The sequence below is a fragment of the Neopelma chrysocephalum genome, unplaced genomic scaffold (genome assembly GCF_003984885.1).
Source record: "Neopelma chrysocephalum unplaced genomic scaffold, ASM398488v2 Primary Assembly neopelma1_96246, whole genome shotgun sequence".
Taxonomy (NCBI): Eukaryota; Metazoa; Chordata; class Aves; order Passeriformes; family Pipridae; genus Neopelma; species Neopelma chrysocephalum.
The window spans coordinates 243290-265258 of record NW_020924895.1 but is presented as its reverse complement, the minus strand read 5'-3'; the positions used below and the strand labels follow the sequence as shown (position 1 = coordinate 265258).

Here is a 21969-nt window from a genome sequence, read left to right as displayed (position 1 = left end):
TTCAAGATTCTATTTATCCTGTTCCACATTGATTTGTATCATCCCACTGTCATCACTGACAAAAATCCAGCTGAAGAAAGACATTAATTTAAACAAAAAAAATTATTTTTTTAAAAATACTGCAGAAGTAGGATGAAAAAACAGACAAAGTTTAAAACAAAAATTATAACTGCATTTTTTTTTCTTATCTCAGGTCAGATTTGGTCTTCCCCCATCACTTCTGCCACTTCCTGGTGCCAGATTCTTTTTGGGAGGCAATGTTTCTTGTCTTGACTGACAAGAGGTGCTGTCTCTGGTAGGATAAATTATCTTCTTTGCTTTCTTTTTGTCTTTGATCTCTTATCTTTTACCTCATACTTTGTTATCACTATTCTTTCTTCCCTTTCCCCACTATGCTCTCCCTCTCTTGCTTTCCTCCTTTGAGTGCTCTGGGGTGGGATTTTCAAAAACACCTGGGGAAGCTGTAGACCCGTGTCGGGTTCAAGTGCAGTAGAAATTTAATGCCTGCCTCTGCAAGCCTCTTTGAAAAGCAAAGCTCTGGCATTTCTTGGTAGCACAACTAGCCCTCGCTTATTTCAGAAAACAGCTGTTGCTGAAAAGGTTTTTAGGCAGTGTTTTCTTTGGCCGGTTACAGAGATTAATCTGTATTTTGGTGGGTTTTTTTTTAGTTAGCTGATGAGATGAAGTGGCTTTAGTAGTGAAGATTTAACTAGGTTATGACTGAGGTATTCTTTAATTACTTGTCAAGGAGAGTCCTTGTTTACAGAACTCTTAGTAACAATTGATTCCTAGTGTAAATGCTATTTACTGTCAGCTTATTGATACTAAAGCAGCCAGTATTCTTGGCTAAAGGTGATTACTAGTGGCCTGCTCTATTAGACTATATTTACTCTAAAAAAAGTAAACTATGAGGTGAAATATTTACATATAAACAGTGTAGAAATTAGTATAAATTAATCTGACAGAGGAAAATATACATATTTCTGTTAGGATTGCAATTTTAAACTGATTTCTCAACCAATATTGAGACCAACATGAGTTGCTTTCTGAATGCTTGACAGTATGGCAGGAACTTCATGGCAGCTTCTGGAAAATAAACACCTGGGTGTGTGCCTAGAACAACACTAGAATTACTTGGCAGTTGAATAGAGGCATCCTGGAGATGGTTGGTTGGAGAACGGTGCTGTGAGCTGTGTTAAACATGTGGTACTCTCTGTACTTGATACCTCAAGTATCCTACCTCCAGCAGCAGTACAAGATCATACATGATTTTCAAGGTCAGAAATGCGCTAGGATATAGTCATGAAAGGACTTCTTATGTGATTGCCAGTAACTTCTGTCTTTGTCTCCAAAGAAATGATTCTGGTAAGAATCAGTGTTCAGTTTTATGGGAAATATGTTTTTGCATAACTTAGCTCTGTGTGTGTGTGTATTAGCTTAGGATCTTAGAAATTGGTGTTCACCTGGAATGAATTTTAAACTGCTGTGAGTCTTGAAAGTAACCATTGTCAGTTGGGCTTTCTTTTGTGATAGAATGAAATTAGCTCTGAAGAAATCTGTGGTTTGGGCACAAAGGCTTGTCTGTGCTGAGGGTACCATCACATCACTTTTCACTTCAACAAAGCAAATATTTGAATTATTGCAAACGTTTGCATGTGCTTTTAATATAGGCAGTAATGCTGAGATGTACCTAGCACAAACGGTGTTTAGTGTACAGCTATTATTTGTATCAGTATGCAGGCTGAGGTTTGGATTGTCTCTGCAAGTGGAAAATCTCTGTAGTGAGAAGAACCTTGTGATCCACCAAAGAAATGGGTCTGTGAGAGCAACTTCAACAACAGTAATAGTGCTGGAACATAGGTCACATCTGGACTGACACAGATGTGCCGTTGCAGTTTCCAGGGTTCCTTCTGACTTTACCTTTACTTTCTGAGAGTAAATAAGGCCACTATCTTCAGCACCTGAATTATTGGTACTATTATTTTTCAAGTGCCCAAAGCAGACTCTCTAAACCTAGCTGTGGAAAATGAGGTAAGAGATGAGGGAAAGAGAATTCAGGATGCCCTTGAAGAAGGACACCTAAGCTTTGCAAAAGTAAGCTGTAGAGAATGCAGAGCTTTCTACGTCATGACTAAGCTTTTTTCAATCTAGATGTGAATAAGGTAGCTCAGATGATCTTAATTCCGTACCTGTTCCCTGCAATGGTTTGTACTGTTCTGATAAGATGAAAATGTCAGTAAATGTAGTTTGATCTCTGTGTAGATCAGTCACTTCTATGGCTGACTATAATCAACTGTGACCTGTTGATTATATTAATTAAATACCATGTATATTTAAGGAGGTGGAGTAGAAACTGTACAGAATGTCTTGACCCAGGAGTAGGTCAAACACATTTGCAAGCTCTTTTCTCCTTTGATTACCTTCAATTTTGGAAAAGTACAAAGGTGAATAAATTTATTTGCCCTCCTGAATTCAGAAAGAATGTATGCTGTGATCTGCAGGTATCTTTTCTGAGCTTGCTTTGCCATCAGGCTGTGAAATGCCAGGCAGGATCTGTCATCGTATATGCTGTTCCTTATTTCGAAAAACTTTTGTGATGAGTGGAGAAAACAGCTGGAGATTTTGCTATAGAAGAGTGACTTTGGAAATGAAGATACACAAGTGAAGATTTCTTACTATATAACCTTGTCTTTATAGTGAAAATAATTGAATAATTGACTGTTATTAGTCAATTATTTAGTGGTAGAGGCTGCTATTGATAATGTTCTTGTGCTGTTGCAAACTGCTGTCTGAAGTTTAGTTAGAAACAGACGATCTGCAAGATGCAAACTCTCAAGTTTAACTGATGTTACATTAAAAAAATAAAATTATAAATGGAGGATTTTAACAGGTTTGGGGGTTATTTTATAATTTGTTAGAATATTATCCAACTCTTAAGTATTAAAGCCAGTTACTGGGAGGTGTCATTACTGTACCTCAAAGCTCAGTTAATATTTTGTTCCTGGAAGCATTAGGAATTAAAGGAAAGTGACCAGAAAGTGAAGGAATGAATTGTTGAGAATTCCATGCCAGAATGCATTTATTTAGCGAAGAGTGGAGTACTTTGAGGTGGTAATTCATGGAGATGCAGGACTCCAGACTCTAGCTTTGAGGAATACCATGATGTATTTTTTCAGAACGAGTATTTCAAGTCAGCTGCTGATGAACACTCTTTGTAGTACTTGCATTAAGCATTGTGTTGAGCTTCTTTCACACCTATTTTTCCTTTCTTCTAATGCTCTCCAAAAATTATTGCTTTTCAAGAAATCAGACACTTTCTTAACTTTTGTAATAGGACATTGCATTAAATGTCCCTAACTGGTAAGATGACGCTGCCTTGCACATTCTTTCACAGTGCTAAGCATTTGGAGATCTTGGTAGCATATAGCAGTTTTCAAGGTCCATACTGTAGTTTGTTCCAGTTATGCCAAAAACTCAAGAGGAGCTGGGGGACTCAGGAATGCCTCAGAAATTAGAAACTGCAGAGGAAATGCTTTGAATGATCTGATGACCTACATTCAGGATGGAGCAAACCTTAGGGGTAAAGAAGACTAAAGAAGTTGGGGGTAAATAATAGGGTCCTTTTGTTTTCCTCCTGCAACAATTGTAAGGCATCTTCTAATGGTACACAAGAAAAATAGACTTGCTGTTGATTCTACCATAGACTCTCCCTTGAAGTAGTTGGGTCTGTTACCTGTACTGAAAGATGTCTGCAAATCAAAAAAATGCTTACAAAACTCCAACTGTAAAATTTATTTCATGTGGAGAGTATTTCAGGTACATTACCATACCTCTTTCACCCTGAAAAATTTTATGCTCTGATAGAACTGTAAACTTTAGGAATGTAGGAGCTTCTGAATTGCTTCTGAGTTTCGTTGCTCTGCTGAGAGGTATATCAGTGAAGTAAGGTAGCTGCCAGCTCTAGCACACCCAGAAGTGCCTGCAAGGAAAGTAGTTAATGTTTACTTTTACTTGTAATACCTGGTGTGTTGTAACAGTTGATAGAGAGCTGAGAAAATCTGTGAAAATAACAGTTGGCTTAAAAGGTGTACAGGAATGTGGACATCCTGTTCAGCTGAACAGGCTGAAGGTGTCTCCTCACCTCTGTACCCCATCGACACCACCTAGAGGACTGCCAAGGGCAATGGACAGTTTCAGGCTCATACCAACCCCACTTGACAGGTATCTCTAAACTAGAGGACTTGCTATTTTTATGGTAGAACTGGTTGCATGTTTGATGCGCATTCCCATATCAAACATGAGAATCAAACACAGTGTGCAGTAAGGCAGTCTTAAAAAGGTACTAATTACAGAATATGCAAGTTTGTGGGTGAGTGATTTTGCTCATAAACATTTGAGAACTTGAAAAAGTAGCTTACCGGGTGAAAACCACCTTTGTGTGGAATTCAAGCGAAGTCCAGTGGGCAGTGGAGAACAGAGCTTTTAGGTTAGTCTGAAAATGTAAAGAAAAAGTTGTGTGCTTCCAAAAGGCAGAAATTGAGGTAAAACAGTTAAAATATCTTTATGTCCACCTTCCCCTAGTTCATTATCTAGTTTTTCTTCAGCAGTATCTTTGTATTGTAGCACTCAGAGGTTTTTTTTGTAATAGAACAATCATTTAAAAACTCTTCTCAATGAAGTTCTGTCAGATTTCTTTGTTACAGTTAATGTTTCCTTTATCCTTAAAGTAGTGTTTCATGCATTTTGTAACTGTAGCGTGGTATCTGAGCCTACAGTAAGAAGTAATGAGACGTACTGGGTGTTTGGCCCTCCCTCTCCTTTTTTTCTTAAATCATGAAATGAGGTCTGTTTTATCTGCTTTGATAAAATGCTGTGTTATTGGCACCTGGTATATTTTGTAGTTCAGCAAATAGAAAGATCTCGGTCTTGTTTAAGAGAATGAGCTAATTACTGTAAAGAAACTTAAGTACTGAAAACTGGGATCTATAAATCAGTGTTGGACTTAAGTGTTTAGTGATGAAAGTTCTTCAGGAAAATGATGTGACTTGTTATTTTCAAGTAGGGTGGTGTAGTGGGTTTCTGCGGCTGGGTTTTGGTAGCGGGGGTCTACAGGGATGGCTTTTGGTAGAAGCTGCCAGAAGCTTCCCCTGTCCCATGGAGCCAATGCCAGCCGGCTCCAGGATGGGCTTCCTGCTGGTGGCCAAGGCCAAACCAATGAGGACTGACAGTAACACCTCTGTGATAATATATTTAAGAGCAGAAGGTTGTTGCGCAGAAAGAATTCCAGCCAGGGAAGAGCAGAGTGAGAACATGGGAACAACAAGGTAGACACCAAGGGCAGTGCAGAAAGAGGGGCAGGAGGTGCTCCAGATGCCAGAGCTGAGACCCTGCAGCCCGTGGTGCAGAGCAGGGTGGGGCAGCTGTGCCCCTGCAGCCCATGGAGGAGCATCAGGGTGCAGAGACCCACCTGCAGCCCATGGAGGAGCCCATGCTGGAGCAGGTGGATATCTGAAGGAGGCAGTGACCCCATGGAAGGCCCAAGAGGGAGCAGGGTCCTGCCGGAGACCTGCAGCCCGAGGAGAGGGAAGCCCAGGCTGGAGCAGGTTTTTCCTGGGTAGGACTTGTGGCCCCTGTGGGGGACCCACGCTGGTACAGCTCATTGGTGAAGGACTGCACCCCATGGAGGAGTGACCCACAGGACAGCAGTTTGGGAAGAGCTGCTGCCTGAGGGAAGGACTCACGTTGGAGAGGTCCATCAAGGACTGTCTCCTGTGGAGGGACCCCACAGGAGCAGGGGAAGGACTCCTCTCTCTGAGCAGAAACAACAACTGACCGTAACCCCCATTCCCTGTCCCCCTGCACCGCTGGGAGTGAGGAGGGAGAACATGGAAGGAAAGAAGGGTGGGGGAAGGTGTTTTGAAGTTTATTTTACTTCTCATTCTTTTGCTCTGACCCTCTTGGTAATAAATTTAAGTACTATCTCCACTTTGAGTCTGTTTTGCCTGTGATGGTGATCAGTCACTGACCTCCCCCAGCTGTTCTCTCAACTGATGAATCCTTAGCTGTTTTTTTTTCCTCTCCTTTGTCCAGTTGCAGAGGGGAGTGAGAGAGTGGCTTTTGTGGGTACCTGGCATCCAGCCAGGGTCAACCCACTACAGGTGGTTAGTAAATTATTCTTAAAAGTAAGTTTGATATATAAGTGGGATGATTAGGACTGTCAGGGAGGTGTTCCAGAAGATAATACTTTGATCATCTTTGGTTCTTTATGCATGTGCGGTCTAAGAGGATAAGAAAAAAGAAACTGCAAGTAAAAAAGCTAAATGGCACTCCTCCTAATCAGAAGAACAAAGAGAAAGGAAGGCATTTGGTATGGCTGGCAAATGGCTGAGTTGCCAATCCAGGGACCATATGAGCGTGTATAAGCAGCCCTGCTGAGAAGGACCTGGGGGTGCTGGTGGATGAAAGGCTGGACATGACCTGGCAATGGGCACTCACAGCCCAGAAAGCCAATTGTGTCCTGAGCTGCATCAAAAGCAGCGTGGCCAGCATGGCAAGGAGGGGATTCTGCCCCTCTACTGTGCTCTTCTGAGTCCCCACCTGGATCACTGCATCCAGCTCTGGGGCCCTCAGCACAAGAAGGATATCAACCTGTTGGAGCTAGTCCAGAGAAGGGCCAACAAGATAAGGAGAGGGGTGGACCACCTCTCCTATGAGGAAAGGCTGAGAGAACTGGGATTGTTCAGCCTGGAGAAGTGAAGGCTTTGGGATGCCCTAATTGCAGCCTTCCAATACCTGAAGAGAGCCTACAAGAAAGATGGAGAAACTTTTTACAGGAGAATGTAGTGACAGGACAAGGGGGAATGGCTTCAAAGTGAAAGAGGGCAGGTTTAGATTAGATATTAGAAAAAAAATTCTTTTGAAGGTGGTGAGGCACTGGAACAGGTCGCCCAGAGAAGTTTTGGATGCCCCATGTCTGGGAGTGTTCAAGGCCAGGTTGGATGGGGCTTTAAGCAACCTGGTCTACTGGGAGGTGTCCTTGCCTACAGCAGGATGGTAGAATCTGGGTAATCTTTAAGGTCACTTTCGACCCAGGTTATTGTATGATTCTCTGAATTAGCAGAGAAGTCTGTGCCATGAGGAATCAGAAAGAGGGGGAGAGAGGAATGGAACAAACTCAAAGCCTGGCATGAAACGTTTTTTGTTTTCGCTTATTGTATATCCTGCAACACTCCTGTGGACTTTCCTATCATAAGCAATTGTAGTTTCTGCAGGCATGTTTACCAGCCTGAGATACAGTTCTCTGTAACAAAGAGTGTGAGGAAAAGACTGCCAAGGCAGTCTGTTTATGTTCATACTAAGAAAAATGCCTGAGAAAGCCCAAGGTAGAATATTTCTAATACTTAAATGAAGGTATTGTAGGTTTTTGACCTATTGCTGCTCTGTCTTGTGTTCAGAGAAACTCAATTATTTCTACAAGGTTCTAGACCTCTCGTGGTGTTAAGGAAAGATAAATTCTTTTTATGATATTATGGTGCCATTCAAAACAGCTTTTTGAAAGTAGTAAATTTGAAACTGTTTTTGTGCTCCTCTCTGTGAACTGAATTTGTTGGGAGGAATCTAGGTATGACTGCCATGTATTAGGCATTGCTGCTCTCTTTAGTGAAGAGGAGAACCACTTGCTCTTCTTGCCCTGCCTCTTCCAACTGCTTTCTGGATGTGTGTTCCTCACGTGAAAAGCCTGTATATTGCCAGACCACTTTGTGCAAGTCTTTAAGTCTTGAGTTATAGTGAGGTATCTAATCTCAGAGCATTACTGCTAGAGCTGGAGCACTTGCTGCACAAAAACTTTTTTATTTTTCGCTTCTAGATCTTTGGTTTCCCAGCTAGTGTTGCCCACTTTCTGCATTGGGTTAAATTTGGCCTTTTCCCCATCCCACAGTAGTAGAAAAGCTTCCTATGTTTGCCTGTTTGTGGAATGTTTAAGAGGATCAGGAGTGAGTCTGATAGTGCAAAAGGAAGTAAAGCTGAGTGTGTGTTCCAGACAATAGGGCTATGGATAGGGTGTACCTAAAAATTTAATTTCTGCTAAGGCTCTTGTGAAGGTAAGAATTTACAAGGAAAATTAATGTATTTTACCTCTGCCAGGTGTTGCATTTTTATTTTCTTATGTGCCTGAAACATGTCATAGAAAAAGCAGTCTTCAAGTGTGTTTACTTCTCTGCTCAGGTGGGCTGTACTACTCAGTTCACTCCCATTCCTGATGGGATATCTGTCTTGTTTTTCTTGTGTGTTTTTCCCGTTTTATGCCACTCTTCATAAATAACACTAATCCAAATGCACAAAGGTTTATTTTCTGAGAAAACCGTCCTTTAATTCCTTCAGGGCTTGACAGAGAAGCACAAGTTATTTTGTTTAACTTCTTTTTAGGGTTTTAGTGTTTCTTCGTGTTTCTTACACCTGTAAAACTCATTTGTGTGTGATGTACTTTCCCCCAGCCCACTTGTCTTTTAGCAGGTGCTTACCTGAGCAGTATATTTCTGTTCTCTCTTTTGTCCTGAAACAAACTCAGGAACCTGGTCTGGTCCTATTAAATGAGAAACTTTGCTGTTGATTTTCCTAGATAGAGGATGTAGCTTTGTGCTATTACTCTTATTTTCTTGCCCTGGCACTGTTTGTATCTTCGTCAGTTTAAGTATTTTTCTGTTAATAGAATTTACATGCCGTTTACCGTTTTCCAGATTAGCAGAGTTGTTAAATAAAATCATGTTTGGTGCCAGTTCCTTTGCTGCCACATTACAAAGTTTCTGTGCTTCATTGCAATCTGTTTAGCTTTAATGTATTTACAATACTTCAGCAGGCTTTTTTGTTGTGATAGTTTTGGTGGTCAAATGAAATTATATTAAATTGAATAATAAGAGACATGTGAGACAGTATCAAGTAATTAATAAGAAATCCAAATCTGCTTGACAAGAGGTCCTGTCAGATTCCTTCGTAGTGTTGGGCACGTTTTGCCAGTGCTTTCTAATGACTTGTTCCTGAAGCACTAGAATTGACTGAAACTGTTGTGTTTGTAGCTTCCACAGCCTGGGATGTGAAAGCAAAAGTGGAAAAACTCCTTTTTGCAGCAGGCTGGCTGATGCTCATGGACCAAGGCTCAGACTTGCTGGACCAGGTGTATTGCTTGATTCTTTGTTTCTACACCAGGCCAGCAGGATGAGGGCAGTGATTGTCCCCCTATTCATGCCATTGGTGAGGCCGTGCCTCAAGTATTGTGTGCAGTTTTGGGCCCCTCACTTTAAAAAGGACATTTTGATGCTGGAGCACTCCAGAGAAGGGCAACAAGGCTCATGAAAGGTCTAGAAAATGTGTCTTATGGGGAACAGCTGTGGAGCTGGGTTTATTTCGTCTCAAGAAGAGCAGGCTTGTTGGGGGGCCTCATTGCTCTCTACAACTACTTGAAAGGAAGAGGTAGTGTGGTGGGAACTGGTATTTTCTACTGTGTCTATAGTGAGAGGACTAGAGGACATGCCTTAAGCTGAGTATCAGATTAGATACTAGAAAATTTTTTTCACTGTTAGTGGTCAGACACTGGAATAGGATGCCCAGGGAGGTGGTGGAGTCACCATCCCTGGAGGTGTTCAAGAGATATCTCAGTCTGGTGCTGGGCGGTGTGGTTGAGTAGCTGTGGGGTTACAGTGGTGGTGCTGGGTCGATGGTTGGACTGGGTGATCTTAAATGTCTCTCCCAACCTTGATGATTCTGTGATTCTGAGTATCAGGCATCATGAAATTTGTTGACAACAGAGAGATGACCAAATTCAGGTGTCTGTTTCTACTCCAGACTCTAGACAGGAAGGAGGAGTGCAGTTAAGAAAACAAAAGCCTTTTATAGACCTGATTCCCTCCCTTTCCTCCTCCCTTTTTTTTCCATTTCCAAGTCAACAACATCTCTTCCTGCAACTTCAGTCCTACTGGTTCTTTTTGCAGACATGCTAGTCTGGTTGTTGCTTCTTGCACTCTGCTATACGAAGATACTCCTTGTTTACCCGTGCTGCACACAAGCTGTGTGAGGAGACAGTGTTTTTAGTTATTTCAAGGGTACGGTGTATGAATTTTCTGTTCAGCACTTGGAGCTGCAAAGGTGGTAAAGTTTGTTCTATGTTGTAGGTGTCTTTAGTGTTTGTTTTCACAATCTGCTTTGGTAAACACATGAGGAAAAGTAAACAAAAATCAAAGTTCTATGGTTTGCATGAATTTCTGGTGAAATTTTGACACACACAGCAGAAGTTTATGTTCCTAGAATTTAACCTCTCAAATTAGGCAGTAGTATGCATTAAGAGATGAAGCTATTGAAGTAAGAAACATTTGTCATTGCCTTTTTTTAATGTTATCAAATAACATGTATTTTCCAATCTTTGGTCTTGGAAACAAGTGAACTGCTTGAATAGAATGTGTTACTTAAGGTCTGGGTTTACTGTGTGGCATGTAGACTACAGGTAGTTAATGCCAAGCAAATTTATTTGAGAACAAACAAACAAAACCTGAAAACAACCCCCTGAAAGAGTATCTTGCGCTGAAATGTATCAAACGCATTTTAAAAGTAGTGTGTTACTTATGATCTTCAGTATATATAAAATGCTGTAAACAGGTTACAACCTTTTGTACCACAAAAGAGGCAGCAGAACTTTTTAGTTTTCACTTGCATGTCTTTAGTTGGGGGTTTTGAAACATAGAAACCATGAAGTTTGTCCAGTCTCTTGAAGTTCAGTGGTATTTCGGCATGTCTTTCGGAAAGGTGAACCCTCTTAGTACCTCATGTAAGTTAGGAAGAAATTCTAAAGTAAGTGGCATTTTCATTCTGGAAAAGAATGAAAATTGTTAGACCGATTTTGTATTTGTGTTGGACATCAAAGAAATTCAGTGATCCTCACTCTGAGCACTGATGAATTAAAAACAGTATCTGAATTACAGGCTGGAAGGCTGGTTTTTGGACACTGAGCTACTGAAACTACCCATGAAACTAAGGTCTTCTGGTGTATTGCTGAAAGCAATACAGATTAAATACACCAGATTAAATATTGCTCTCGAGAACTAATTGTTGTGTTTTCACTGTTTGAATACTTCAGATGTAGACTTTGTATGTGTTTAAAATATTTTCTAGTGACTGGTGAATGGCATTTTCTTTGAAATTTCTAAAAATTGAGCAATACATCCAAAGTATTGATAGAGTTTAGCAGCTCATGTTATTGAGCTTGGAATTTATTTCAGTGTCTCTGCATAGCTCATCTTTGACTAAAAGTTCTCCATAGGAGAAAAAAAAACCCAACTGAATTTTCTACAGTTTCTCAGGTAATTTTTTATCTGGGTCAGATATCTGGTCTTTTATTATCATTGCTATTCTAATTGCCTCTAGTTTCTGAGGAGACCAAGCTAGGGAAAAAATCTTTACTTTCTTATGAATGGATGTCTATCCAAGGCAGTAATGGCTTGGGACATTAAAGAAACTTTAATTGAAGTTATATCTTAGCTTTGTTTGTAATTGAAAATACAAATTAGTCCTGATATATGTAGTTATTTGAACCATATGTTTTTTTCAGTGTTATTCTCTCCATTATGGAATCAGATGATGTGCTCCCTTTTGCGTGTCTATTAAGCCCAGGAGTTGCTTTAATTTTAGGTAATTCCTAGCAAAACCAATTCTGTGTCATAAAATCAAATTATATTTGCCTATCAGGATCAAAATACGAAAGGTGTTGGAGAGGAGTGTTGTTTTGGCTTCTTTTTTTTTTTTCAATCACTATTCAGTAAAATGCTGAAGTCATGGGCCTGAATTAGATGAAGATGTGGGATGACTTGACATAAATGTAGTAGAAATTTTGTACTGAAGGAGTAAAACATATTTTATTAGTGGGACTGTTAGGTGTCTCCTGATTCATTTCACTCCAAATGTGAAGCTGGAGAGATTGAGACTGTTGATATTGCAGGAGAATACTGCTGAAGAAACTTGGAGAATGTGAAGTTTGACAGTTAAAGGTAAACCAAAGCTCCTTAGGCTTTTAGCACAATGCTGTCCTCTGGTGGAACAGTGTTGCATTAAAACAACACTTTTCATTGAGCAGAAAAATTTTTAATTAGATGTGATATATGTTATGCAGTGTATTCTGGGACTTATAAAGCAGTCACAAAGTAGAAGAAAATTTGAGGACACCTCCAGTATTATCTATGATAGTGAAAATGTGATCTGTAACTAAAATGGATATTTCTTACTCGTATCATTCCTAGTCAATGCTTTGCAAAAGGTGAAGCAGAAGTTCTTACTGACTAGCAAGTCGTTTGGGGTTAATAGGATTTCATTCTAGGATTCTTTTTAAAGTCAATAGTAACATTTGTGCAAGTCAAAAGTGTATCAAAATCCGTGTCACACATTGTTCATGCTCTTCTTTTGGCTGTGTGTATTTGTTCCCTGCTTTAAAGTGAATCTCTCCAGACTAAGGTGTTTTTTTTCTTCTCAAAACCAGTGATTAATATGGATGCATTCATTTTAATCTGACTTTTTTTAATCTGTAACATACCTGCTATAGTTGCAAATATAAGGTAAATGCAGGGAAATGTTGGATAGGCACGTACTGAAAGACATGCTGTGCTAGATAGAATATGTTATCTTAGAGTACTTGGGGTTTTTGCAGAGTGAAATTTCAGTTGATGTAAAGATTAAAGTATGAAACACTAAAATCAAAGCTTTTACTATAGTAGAGAAGATAAGGTGGGAGGAAATTATTTGGCTATTTCAGTTTCCAGATCCCAGGTTGGGTAGGTGGTTGAGGTTTTGGCAGCCAAATAATAGGCATGAAGAAGAACAGGAAAAACTGTTAGGCCTGACTTTGCTCAGACTGTTATAAAAAGGGAAAAACAAGTGATATAATTTGTGGAAAAGAGATCCTGCTGGATTCCGGGGGAGGTATGGGAATTTAAGCATGTGCTTGACTCCTAAATTTCAATTTCATATTTTCTTTTGCAGTTTTCATTCTCTGCTACAAATAGGGATATAAGAGTAACCTGGCACATCCCCTGCTGCCAGCTGGTTGCTTAAAGGGGAGAATGTAATAGTTGTGGCAAAATACTAACCCTGAGACATGTAGAAAGTGCACTGTCTCTAAAATGTTATTCTCTTAATCTGACTTCCCCAGCCAAAGTGATGTGTTATGCTAGTGATAGTTTTTCCTGTTTGAATTCATTGTAGATGTTCTGATAATTGATCATAAGAAGTGAAGTTCATCTGTTATTTGAAGATGTGGTACCTTTTCACTGCAAGTGTTGTGATTTGTGTTTATGGCTGAATTTCTGCCAAGTTAATGTCACATAGTATATGGAGGCTGCAGTTTGGAATAATATGGAGAAGTACTGACATAAAGAAAACATGTAAATGGAAACTTAAAAATGTCTGTCTTTAAGTAGGAATGATGTAGATGTTTGAGAGAAGGTGTGACTGGAGGAGTTTGTTGCAAAGAGGCTTACACCTGCATTAAATCAACTTTTCTGAGGTTAAAGGAAAAGAATGGGAAAAATATGACTTATTGGAGAACCATGGCTTAGTACTTCATTTGGAAAGCTGTTAGTGTCTGACATAGGCTCTAGGTTAAATAAGTCTGCTTATTTCACTGTGATGTCTAACTTGCTGATCAGCTGTTTTCTAGAAAGTTTAGTAGGCAACAAAAAGGCTTGCAATGCTGCCAATAACTGATAAGTGTTTTGTGTGTAGTGTGCATTGTTGGGAAGATACGTGTGCTGCTTAGGTAAAATTTTCTGGGTCTCTATGTGGAGAAGGGAAAAAGCAAACAAATCAACTGAAGCAATGAAATTTAGTCTACAGATTTGGCAAGCAAGTGTTCTCAGAAGTTAAGTTGCTCTCAGTGTCCAAATTACCAGATTGTTGAAGATCCTTCAGAGCTAATGGATAAAACTTCAGAGAAAAGCAAATTTTAAGTGAGAAAGATTTTTTTATTTTTTTTTTAAACCCAAAACCAACCAAACAAGAAAAACCCAAAACAATTTTGAAGATGGTAATCTGGCCATCTTCAAAATGTAGTTCTTTGAGGCTATTAACAAAGATTCTGGAAATATTTTCTTCTAATATGCTATTCCAAGTAGACTGATGCTTGCAGAATAGATATGGAGTGAGGCAAATAGAGAAATAGGTTCAGTATTCAAAAAAGTACTGTGCTTAGATATTAGAAACTATTAGATTATGTCTTAAACTATCCCAGTAGGTAAAGAAAGTAAAGTAAAAAAATTATAAAATTATTTTTCTCACTGTTCATCCAGATGTAGTGATGCAATTGTTTTGAACAAGTAGGATATATTAAAAAGAAATTACTTACTGATGTGTTTCTGTATTACTTGTTGTAAAGCTTCTGTTCAGATGCTATAAAGTGGAGTATTAAAAAAAAAAAGGCAAAAAAAATTTCTGTAGTTAAACACCAGTCCTCTGACAGTTAGGCTTAAAAAAATACGGAGGTGGCTAATATGACTATTTAGTTCTGGCAGTTTTATTTCTCTAAAGTTGTCTGTGCTTTTACCAAACTATGAAGAACAATTCTTAACTGATGCCGAAAGAGGATGTTGATCAAAATCCTACTTCAATAGTATGCACTGGTTTCTTTTGTGAAGACCCTTAATTTGCTGCCATGGTTGAAAGAAGTTTGTGTTGGCCTTCACAGATTACAAGACAATGTCACTTCTGCACTATAATAGGTAACCCAGAGAGAACTGAAACCATATGGAGGAGAATGAAAACCTTTTGAAGGTATAAAAGCCTTTCCTCTGACCACACATGCAGTGTGACTGCTTTACAGTGCAAAGGTTGTGCTTGAGAAAAAAATAGAATGGAGAGAACTGATGCAGCCTAACTTCAAAAAACACCTTAGCTTTCTTTTCTGTTGTTTTAAATGGAAAAAATGGTACCTAATTTATACCCCACTTATAATGTCAGGGATGGTTATGGTGTTCTTCAGAATTAAAATATTAGGAAGTGTGGAAGTAAAGGCTTAAAAGCTAGTATATTTTTGTCAGTGGTTGTTTTGCTTGTTGTTGTTTTTTTCCTCTTGATCAACCATTATGCAACTTAGCTTTTAAAAGTGGCCCAAGATTCCTAATTGAATAGTCAAAATACCAGCAAATGCTAAGAGGTGACAGTGCCTGTAGGAAGGTGTGTCCGAAGATATTTTATGACTTAACACGTTATAATTTCAGGTGATTGAGTTTGCCCTTATTTCACTTAAAGAATTTGAGATTGTGACTTTGGGAGAGCCATGTTTTTTAAAGACACAAGTGCATTTAAAAATTGAGTCCCGTGTCAGCCGCACGTGTCAGACATGGTTGACTCTTTTTAGTTGTTGAGAGGCAATAGCAACAAATCTGCCTCATAAAAAAAAGGGCATTTTGTTACTGTCTTAAAGCAATTTTATTTGTTCACAGGTGTCAGCTGTGATGCATGTTTAAAAGGAAACTTTCGAGGTCGCCGATACAAGTGTTTAATTTGCTACGATTACGATCTATGCGCAACTTGTTATGAAAGTGGTGCAACGACAACAAGACATACGACTGACCATCCAATGCAGTGCATACTAACAAGAGTAGATTTTGGTAAGTGATAATTTCAAACTCTAGCAATTTGCTGCTCTGTTGTGTTTACAAACACAATGCTGATTTTCATGTTTCTACTTATTACTCACTTCCCCCATCAGTGCACTGAAATAAGAGCCAGGTTCTTGTGTTCTAATGAACAGGCATGTTTTCTTTGATTTTTAGCACAGAACTGCTTTATGTTTTTTTTTTTAATTGGCACGTGTGTATTTTTGACTTTCTCATTTTGGTCTGATAACAGCAGATTATCAGACTAATAAACTTACTTAATAACAGTGACTGTTACTGGAAGTGCCATGGTCTACAAGAGGAAAAATCCTGGTGAGATTTTCCAGGAAGGTTATTCACTGGTGGCTTATATGAGACTGTAGGTACAGGAAGGGTTGTATTGATTATAAGAGATTAGTGGCAAGGAAAAGTATGTAGTCTTTTTGGAGCTTCTTTGTAAATCTACTAATTTAAGAATTATTTCTGACTAAAGCCTTACCAGTATTTAAAATAAAAAATAATTGTTCTTGGCTCCTATCCCATTGTTGTTTCCATTGCACTGTATTTGCCACAGGTTGTAACTTGCAAAATAATTCTGTGACAATCCACTGCTCTAAGATGTTGCTGATGCTGGACATGTATTTTCTTTTGATGTTAAGCCCATAGGACTGGCATTTTAATTTTTTTTTTTTTGTGATTCCAACTGTAAACTTAATTTTTGAACCCTTTAAATATGATGATTTCTTAGAAGCTGTAGTCCTGTACTTCATCTTTTTTATTAAAATAGAAATAAAATTTATACTTGATTGCTTTAAAGTTTAGAGAATAGGTATGTATAAAAACATGCGGTTTCTCAAAACAACCCTTATATGAAGATATCTTCAGTTTTCTTTCAATTCTTGGACCTCCGCTTGCCCTTAGACTGGCTGGTCATGACTTCAGAAATCCAGACCCTGGGAATCCAGAGTTTGAATGGAGATAATTTAGTGCATTATTAAAAATACATGCCCCCATTTTAGCTTGCATATGTTTGTTGTTGGGCTTTTTTTTCTTTTTTTTTCCTCTGTGTACAGTATTGGGGATCGAGGTCACTGTTTGAGATGCACAGTTGAAACTTCTTAGCCTGTTAGCAACAGTCATTTTTCTGTATTATACATGGGTTAAAAGGACAGCATTGCTGTAAATATTAAATACTCATCATAGGGGTAAAAAGACTGAAACATACTTGCTATGAAGCCTTAAACTAATATTAACTGTCAAAGATTTCAGTGTACTGCAATGAGAAAACTTTGTTCTAAACCATACTTTCTTTAAAAATGCCTGTCATCAGAACCCAAGAACGACTAGGAATTATATTTTGTTTTGCATCTTGGGTACTTCTCTTGTGAAAGTATTTGATAAACATATCTTTTGGCTTAATGCATTTTGTGTGTGTATGTGGTGGGGACAGAGAGGGGTTATTTTTTCTATTTAAAGTATGCATGGAGAATATGGATGGTGAGGTGGAAGAAGGTTCACAGTGAAGTATTGAAATAGGTAATAGGATTCCAAGGGCAACTTCTGCATCTCTTGGTGTTTATGCTGCTTATATTCCAAATGAGAATAAGAAAACAAGGTCTAGCAATTTCATATGGCTTGGCATCCAAGCATTGCTCCCACAGAACCAGTATTAGGAAAGAAAATACTGCAGCTCAGCTCTGCTGTAAGAATTCTGGTTTGATTAACTCTGTAAAGCAAGAACATCACACAACTGTGAACCACAGAAAAAGCTGATGGCACCCCGTAACTAGTTGTAAGCTTATACACTGGAGAATGAATCGGGAAATATTTAAAAATAACGTATTCCTTATAGCTCAGGAAGATCTATGACATCATTCCTAAAATGTTTTGATTTTAGAGTTCCCTGTAGAATACACATAAAACAATATTGTGCAGATGCTTAAAGAAACTCTGGTAACTTTTCAAAGGGCCTTGTGTAGCCAAGGAGATATGTGATTTTGAGGAACATGTAAAAAATTAGGAGCTAAGGAATGTTTAGTTAGAAAATAAATAACGAATGGTAGAAACAGTCTAGAATGACTCAGCATTGTTAGGATCATTGTGTTAGTGGATACTAAAAATCACCAAGGAAGTAGATATTAATGGCTGAAAAGAAAATAATCAAGGGTAAATTGGCAACATAAATCTAAATGGCATTGTTTTGGTTTGATCCCAGCGAGCAGCCAAGCCCCACACAGCTGCTCGCTCACTCCCCCACCAGTAGGATCAGGGAGAGAATCAGAAGGGTAAAAGCCAGAAAACTTGTGGATTGAGATAAAGACAGTTTAATGGGGAAAGCTGAGGCCACACACACAGGCAAAGCAAAATAAAGAATTAATTTACTGCTTCCCGTGGGCAGGCAGGTGTTCAATCATCTCCAGGAGAGCAGGGCCCCATCACGTGTAATGGTTACTGTGGAAGACAAACACCATCACTCCAAACATCGTCCCCCACCTTGCTCCTTCTCCCCCCCACTTTATGTGCTGAGCATGATGTCACATGGTCTGGAATATCCCTTTGGTCAGTTTGATCCTGGCTGTGTCTCCTCCCAACCTCCCATGCTTTCCCAATTTTCTCCCCAGCATGGCAGTATGAAAAGCAGAAAAGGCCTTGGCTCTGTGTAAGCCCTGCTCAGCAATAACAAGTACATCTCTGTATTATCATTTCAACCCTGTGTTCAGCACAAACCCAAACAACAGTCCCATACTGGACACTGTGAAAAAGTTAACTCTACCCCAGCCAAAACCAGCACAGGCGTAGAAGTAATGAAGTCTTCAGTCACTTCTTGGTGATGTAGGAAGTCAAATGAAAGGAGAGTGTTTTCTAATGTATGACAGTGAGTAGGGAGTTTTCCTAAATAAGGAGAATGTCACCAGAAACACAAACTGGAAGGCTGGTAAGTGTAGGTAGGTGTGCAAATTGTGGCTTACCTGGCCATTGACAAACTTCAAAACTGTTGTCTGTAGGCCTGTTTGTTTCAAAGGTATGAAAACTGTTTTAAGAGCAGTAAACTTACAGTTTCTGCTGATGGTGCAGAGGAAACTAGACAGCTAAAGGAAGATGAGTATTTTATCAGGGAGAAGGAAGCAGAGTCGGAGATCCTTCCATTGCAAAACTGGTGCAAGCACTTGGGAGGAAATCAGTGTAGTTTTTCTGATTTTAAAAGTGAACTTGGGGATCAATGAGTCATTTGCCCAATACGTCCACCTGCAGCTGATGAAAAAGACTCTGTACCATTAATTCCCACCACCATTCTGGCCATCACTCTCTATATGCAGATATCTGTGGAATTCATGTAAGTACTCTGCCTGAGGCTGTGACCAGGTTCAGGTTTGTGGTAGACAGCTAACCACACGGACGATCCTTTCAGCATAGAAAAACTTCACATATTGTTTACCTCTGTGAAAATTATGATCAGTTTTTAGAGTTCCTGGTACTGTAGTAACGTTACAGAATATACTGCAAGGACATGGACTTGTTCAGGTACTCTGACAGAGCTTTCGTTGTCAGCTTGACACATTTTGGTTTATTTTTTCCCTCTGAGACTGGGACTAATATAGAAGCCCGTATGAGAACACTGAAAAGAAGAAAAAAGCCCCACTGTTTTCTGGCTATGCCTCTTTAGTCTTGTACCATCTGGTTGCCGTATTTGTCTTTCAGGAGTCAGTGTATGACCCAGTATTAATTCTGAAGCAAGATGGGATCCAGAACAACGCCAGTGCTGTTGTTCCTGAGCCCCCACAAGACTTACTGGAAAAAATGCTTTAACCAGCACAAGAGTAATATGCTGCTGTAACAGGGACAGAGCTTAAAATAAAATATGAAGTCTCACATGTAATGACAAGTGGCCTTTAAAGTACAAATCCAATTAGTTTATTTCAGAGGGGTCAGAGAGTAGCATTGCAATAGGCCTGTGTAGAGAACAGGAATGTGCTTACCAGGCAGTCATTGTACTGTTGTGCTCTTTGTAGGACAGTTTGTCAGGACAATGGAGAAGTTCAGAGCAAATTTCCTAGTTTTCTTTTTCTAAAAAAGAATTCTAAGCTGTTAGGATGTTTTAGGGTCTAAGCATGTGGCTTGCACATTACTGCATCATTTTGAAGAGGTTATACTGACAGAGAAAGTAATACAAATTGTTAGTAGAATCCTCTGCCAAAATCATACTGTGTGGCTTTCATCAAAGTCCAAAACCAATCTTAGTTCAGAAGTACCTTCACTTGTCAGCTCAGGTGTTTGTGTGACAGAAGATCCTGCCACCTTTTGTTCCTGATTCTTAGGCAGAGGGAGCCGATTAAATAATGGGTACCTTGATAACGTGTGGTGTGGGATCTGACTGGATTCACCAGAATTCAGCATGAGGTAATTTAGGGGTTTTTTTTTCACCTGCTAGAATAAAATCTGTTTGCTAAATGTGTATATTGTGTATAGTTTGTTTGGAAGGGAACTTCGGAGCAGCTTTGAGGGTAATACTGTCTAGAATAATAAGGCTGCTTCATCAGTGATACAGGAATATGTATACTTTGTTCTGTTAAGTGTGATGTGTTGCCACCATTTGGTCTCTTCAAACGTTGAAAAAAAATTCAAATAAATACACTGCAACTTGTATAATACTGATATTTTTGTCTGTACATCTATATCACATTGAAATTGCATTACTCATATAAAGAGAAATGAAACTAAAATTCCTTTTGGCCATGTACCCTTGTAAAGAATTATGTCTTAACAGAAAAGACAAGCTGTTATAAATGTAATCCTGAATCAGACATCTCTTTGAAAGATAGATTTTTATCCAAGGAATCCTACAGTACTTTTGTTTCATTACTAACTTCCTGCCAATTTTGAGAACGTGCTACTTAGAGTTAAATATTAAATATACATGTAACTTTTGTAGCTATAGATGGATAAAAAAGCAAAACTGCTTATAATTTTGGTTGAATTTTCACATTAAATTTGAATTGTTTCTTGGTTGGTTTTTTCCCCTCCCAGGAAAAGCTATAATGTCTAAACACTGTGGTGTTTGAAATCTGACTTCATAAACGTTTGTTGGGTCCTTGTCAGAAAGTATTTTGATCCTTCTACTCCTTTGTATTCTCCCCCTCACCAATAAGCGATATGGGTAACAAATCTTCTCCTAGAGGGTTGCGATTGAGTCTGGTTTTCTCCTTGCTAAGTAACCTCTAAGTCTTCCTAGCTTTGAACAGAGGGCTTTAGAGGTCCAGAGGAGTTTGAAGAGTCGTGGACTCCTGCTTCTGTCTTTGGAAAGAACCAAAATTTAACATCTGAAAGGTTTCTTTGTGGCCAGAAGGGATAATTCTTTGATCATAGGCACATTGCATTCTAACACTGATAGATTTGTAAATGAAAACAGTAACACAGTTGTAGGTTGCCTCACTTCTGCAGCCGTGGAGGCATGGCATTTTCATTTTTTCCCTTATGACCTCTAATTGTTAGGATCTTCATTAGCAATTAGTCAAGAACATGATTGTTCGTAAGTTTTAGGATTTTTTTATGTACTTGAAAAAACAAAACAGATGGGGAAATAGCCATTTAATACCTTCAGCACAAAAAACAGACTCAAAGATTCATGATATCTGCTAATTACCAGCCTCTTTTTTATTCTAATTTAGATTTTACTTTAAAGGAAAACTTATCTGGTGATCCGTATTTCAGATTAGAAAAGGGATAGATTTGGATTGTAAGAGATGGAGAGAGATTAAAGTTGAGGGGGGGGAAAAAATAGGGAAGTATAAACTTACAAAGGAAAAATATTCGGATTTGCCCGTGACTGTTTTAACTTCTACAGGTGCATTTCTTAATATTTTTTTTCCAGATGAAGGCATGTTTATTTGTCTTGTGCCTGTGTATGTTTGATGTGTATTACGAGAAAGAAGGGAAAGGAGGTATGAGTAGGAGAACACACAGAGGTATAATCGCGAGACTGGAAAGAACTCACATTTTTATTTTTTTGTTGAATAAATGTTTTGTTTCATTTTCTCTAAAAACAAGGACCAGCACAGAATTTGACAGCACTCGTGTAAACCTCCCCCCTCTGTGATAGAACAATGTGTACTGCTGGACTTATTGACATCTGGGTTGAGCTAACAGTGTATCTAAGGAAAAGATACTTTTATGTGCTTATGTGCCTGCTCATCCATTTACAACTCTCTTCAGATGGGTTGTGGCCCTGGGCCCTTTGCTCAGCTCCAGGGAAGTTGGAGCTGGTACTGCTGCCTTACTTGAAAACAATTATATTCATTCATCCAGGGAGTTTTATAGGTAGAGGGTTTTAGACCACTGATGA

General features: G+C 38.9%; 1 protein-coding gene across 3 annotated transcripts in view; it reads left to right on the top strand.

Moving 5' to 3' along the window:
- The window catches only part of LOC113981194 (E3 ubiquitin-protein ligase KCMF1), a 51519-nt gene that overhangs the window by 7224 nt on the left and 22326 nt on the right, over positions 1–21969 (top strand). For 2 of the 3 annotated variants that reach the window (XM_027708457.1, XM_027708456.1), the window contains exon 2: positions 15474–15641. In XM_027708457.1, coding sequence (XP_027564258.1) covers positions 15611–15641 — 31 coding nt within the window. In that variant the 5' untranslated portion in view covers positions 15474–15610. Of the gene's footprint in view, positions 1–193; positions 296–15473; positions 15642–21969 lie in introns of all 3 variants that reach the window. The other variant, XM_027708455.1, reaches the window with a different exon arrangement.